General features: G+C 32.3%; 1 protein-coding gene across 1 annotated transcript; it reads left to right on the top strand.

Annotated features, from left to right (window-relative positions):
• Positions 1–371: 371 nt before the first annotated feature.
• Positions 372–3,823, top strand: LOC128859715 (uncharacterized). The gene is made up of 2 exons (XM_054096748.1): positions 372–1,686; positions 1,754–3,823. The coding sequence occupies exons 1-2, from the start codon at positions 844–846 to the stop codon at positions 1,760–1,762; spliced, it is 852 nt and encodes a 283-aa protein (XP_053952723.1). The 5' UTR covers positions 372–843; the 3' UTR covers positions 1,763–3,823.
• Positions 3,824–4,141: the final 318 nt, after the last annotated feature.

Genomic DNA, 4,141 nt, shown 5'->3' with positions numbered 1-4,141 from the left:
CACTTTTGACGTTTGAAGTTCTATTTATGTAGGTATAGGCAAATACAATTGAATGTCGTTAGCGGCAGGCTATTCACCTACTCTGTCAGAAAGCAAATAGATTAACGAAACCAACGCAAGACTGAATCTTGTCGAGGCCCCTCTGCTCCCGAGGGGAGTGAACAAGAACAAAAAAATAAAAAATTAAAATAAATTACGAGCAATCAAAGATTTTGAGTAACTTGACCGATGCACTGTGGGCCAGAAGACCAAAAAATTTGGCCAAAAGTCATTGATAGATTTTTCAAAATGCAATATAGTGTCATCATATAGATAAGTGAAAGTAGTTATTTTGTAAATGTTATAAGTTTTAATGAAATATTTAAGCTTGTATAATAAGTTAATATAAGTGTAAGGCTTAAATGATCACCATATAGCTATTGTTCTAAACTGTCACTGTTTTACTGAAATGTAGTATTTGTCATTAATTATATTGCATTTTCTCATTAGTTGCAATCATGTAGTATGTGAAAATAGTCAATAGCTGAAAAAATAAATCTGATGTTAGAAATATTGAGAATAATTGTGAAAAATTTTGTTTTTTTTTACTACTTGTTAATACGCCGATTGAGCCTTGCGCAAAACTCCAGAAGCTATTAACAATTTCTTTACATTAACGTCTTCAGTAGTTCATGTGTAACAAGCTAAAGGTGCGGTTTGCTGCGGTTTTTCATTTTCTTTTTTAAAAAAATGAAGTTTTACTGATCTATGCGCGAGTTGACTGTATATCAATCATTTGCCAATAGGGTGTAAAAAGTTAACCAAGTATTAAGAGTCACACAATTTTAACTTATTTAATTCATAATGACTTCATTGAAGAAAAAAGAGGTTCTTCAAATTATGTTAGGTAATAATGACATGAATATAACCGTTGATTCAATTTTAACTAAAATTGCTATCAATAAATCAGATGTAGGTTGTAAAGGATTGGAACGCTTGAAAAATGCTTTAAATAGTTTAAAGTCAAAAAGAAATGCAAAATATCAGCATTGCAGTAGGAAAATAGCTGTATTTGAGTCACAAAATTCAGAGTGGTTAGATTCTGAATTTACTATTCCTGACTTAGACCTCACAGCTAAAATAAGTAAGACTGAAATACTTAAAAGAAATACTGAAATACTCCATCGCTCGATTTTGCAGAAAAATCTACTAGATCGAAAAGACGAGAAGTGTCTAAATCACGAATTGCTTCAACGTTTTAAGGTAATTTTAATTAGCCTCTCTTGTCATCTTCCTCTCGATTCAAGTCGATTTGAAGAATTTTGCACCTCTACTGCAAAACTGTATGTCTCGCTCTATTCGTGGTACCCTATGTCTCAAACGGTTCACAAAATTCTTATTCATAGCGGAGAAATAATAAAAAACAGCATCTTACCGGTAGATATGCTCGGAGAAGAAGCATCTGAAGCGAGAAATAAGGACTACAAAAAATTTAGACTCCAGCATAGTAGAAAGCATAGTAGGATGGCAAATTTGGAAGACTTGTTTTGTAGAGCCATAGACACTTCTGATCCTCTTTTATCGAGTTTACGTTTAAAAGAACGCCTTCAACAAAAAGTTCAATTATCTCTTCCTAAAGAAGTGCAACTTTTATTGAAAGAGGTTGAAGTAGATTCTAATCAATCAGGAAGTACCAATTACGTACAGGTAAGTGAAGAACTAGACGAATATGAAATTGAGGAAATTGATTTTGCAGAAAAAATCTTATATTTAGATGACATAGAATTATCCGAGGAAGAAGACTCACAATCTGATGTAAATGACGATATTTGACCTCGTAGAGCAAGCAATTAGTATTTACCTATTTTTAAAAAAATTTATAAAAAAAATAAAAACCAATAAAATAATATTTAAAAACTTAAAAAAAATTTAAAACAACAAAAAATTAAAAAAAAAAGAAGGAGTCTCAAGTCGCACTGTAACCTCCTCGTGGTAGATTCCGGAAACTACAACTTATTATGTAGGCTAACTGCAGGCGTGTCTCTTTATCTGACATATTGGATCCACCATTTTCAATTGTTTAAATCTAATTGCAGATTTGTCAACAGCGATACAAAAAAGCCCGAGAAACAAGTTTCAAATTAATCAGATAAAATTAAAAAAAGGTCCGCATAGGGGATTCGACATTTTTAATTTCTAAAATCTGGCAGCAGATTCGTAATCAGCGCCCCCAAAAACCCCTATATACTAAGTTTGGTAAAAAGTAATTAGTTTTAAAAAATTTATGTCCGCCATATTGGATCCGTCATTTTGAATTGTTGAAATCTGACTTCATATTCGTAATCAGAGACCATCAAAACCCCTAAATACCAAATTTGGTGAAAAAAATCCAATTTTTTTAATTTCATGTCCGCCATATTGGATCCGCCATTTTGAATTGTTGAAATCTGACTTCATATTCGTAATCAGAGACCCCAAAACCTGTACATAGCGGTATTAAAAGTTATAAATTGTTGGTGTTTTGGGAATTATGAATTTTGGCCACTTATAAGGGTCTCCTGGCCCACTGTGCGATGCAGTGATTTTAATGCCGCGAAAATGTTTTTGTACACTTTTAATCGAGATATCAACAAAATTCAAACAAAGTAGCAAACGTAGCCTCAAAAAATGTGAGCAAAAAAAAGAAAAAACGAAAAAAGTCAGTAGTAGCAGTGTTTACTTTGTTTATCAATTTTTATTTTTACTTGTTTACATTTTTTTTTATTATTAGTAAGATACTACCTAAATACCAGGCTGTAGAAACTCCTCGTCAAACTGCTCTCAGCAGAATTTTATCATTAAAGTCACTTTAACTAAAATTAGTTAGCCCCATATAAATAGTAAAATAACTCAATTACTATTATGTATAAAAATCAGAAATATAATCATCATAGTTATCCAATTATTAAACTGAGAAATTTACTTCGCTTACGCACATTTTATATTTTTTAAACGTCTGTGCTTTTGTTTCTTAAGTGCACCTTAAAACAATTTCCGAAAAATTAGTAGAGTACAGTTGTCTGTAAGAGCACACGAAATTTGCGCTCCACAATACTTGACTCCACAATAATTTACAATATATATATATGACTGTATGTAGAGTACATGTACAATACCCCTTGTGGGTACCTCCATACAAATATAGAAAATCTTTAGACATCCGCTTGCACAACGCACACCATTTTTAGTTCCCCATTAAAATATCGTAATCTGCATACTTCAGCGCAGCATCGCGCTAATTAATTGCACAAAAGCTTGGTCGTAATTTTCCTTTTTACAACATTTAAATTGGCATACAAAAGAAGCCTACGCTATACATACATACATACATAACTAAGTATAAATTTAATTTCGCATTTTAATTAGCTCATTGTTGTATTCGTCTGTTAAGTTGTATCATTGCATTGTATTGGCGTATTTGCAATTTGCATATGGCAGCGCGTTCAACAGGACAACGAACCGGATCAGCCTTCAACTTTGCATCCTTGGTTTGGATTCATCGAGATGGTTGCTTAAGCGATCCTTCTATTAATCGAATCTTTTTTTAATTATTCCAAATTATGTATCATTCACTCCGGCAGCCTATAAAGGAGTCGAACAACTGAAGCAGACAAATGTGTATGCAGGCTAAGGTCGCCCCCGAATATATAAAGAAAATTGTTACAAAAGATTTCATAAACGATAGTAGTACTACTAAAATCAAAGATATCATATATAAACGATGGTCCCAATTGGAGTCGGTAAAGGCGTATCGCAAAGGGATCAAAGTTCACATTGCCCTATAAAGACTCAAAAAATTATTTATTTATTCATCAACTAAAATACAACTCAAATATATTACCAATCCTAAGACTGAAATTTAATATATGGTAAACAATACATTAATCACAATTCAAAAAGTGTATCTCCAGAGTAGGTTTTGACTTAAAAATCTCCCATGAGTTAGAGAATATTTGTAAATTTTTGTAAAATTGGTTAGACTGCCTTATACAACATGTAAGCGGTTCAGCGACTAAAATTATAAATATAATCTTTTTTTTATTTTACAACTCAAATCGAGACCACTATAGTCATAGGGTAGTCTGAACTTTGGCTATTGGGCGATACGCCTTAATCACCTCCA

The sequence above is a fragment of the Anastrepha ludens genome, chromosome 4 (assembly GCF_028408465.1).
Source record: "Anastrepha ludens isolate Willacy chromosome 4, idAnaLude1.1, whole genome shotgun sequence".
NCBI lineage: Eukaryota > Metazoa > Arthropoda > Insecta > Diptera > Tephritidae > Anastrepha > Anastrepha ludens.
The sequence above is the reverse complement of the archived record's forward strand: the minus strand, read 5'-3'. Positions and strand labels throughout refer to the sequence as shown.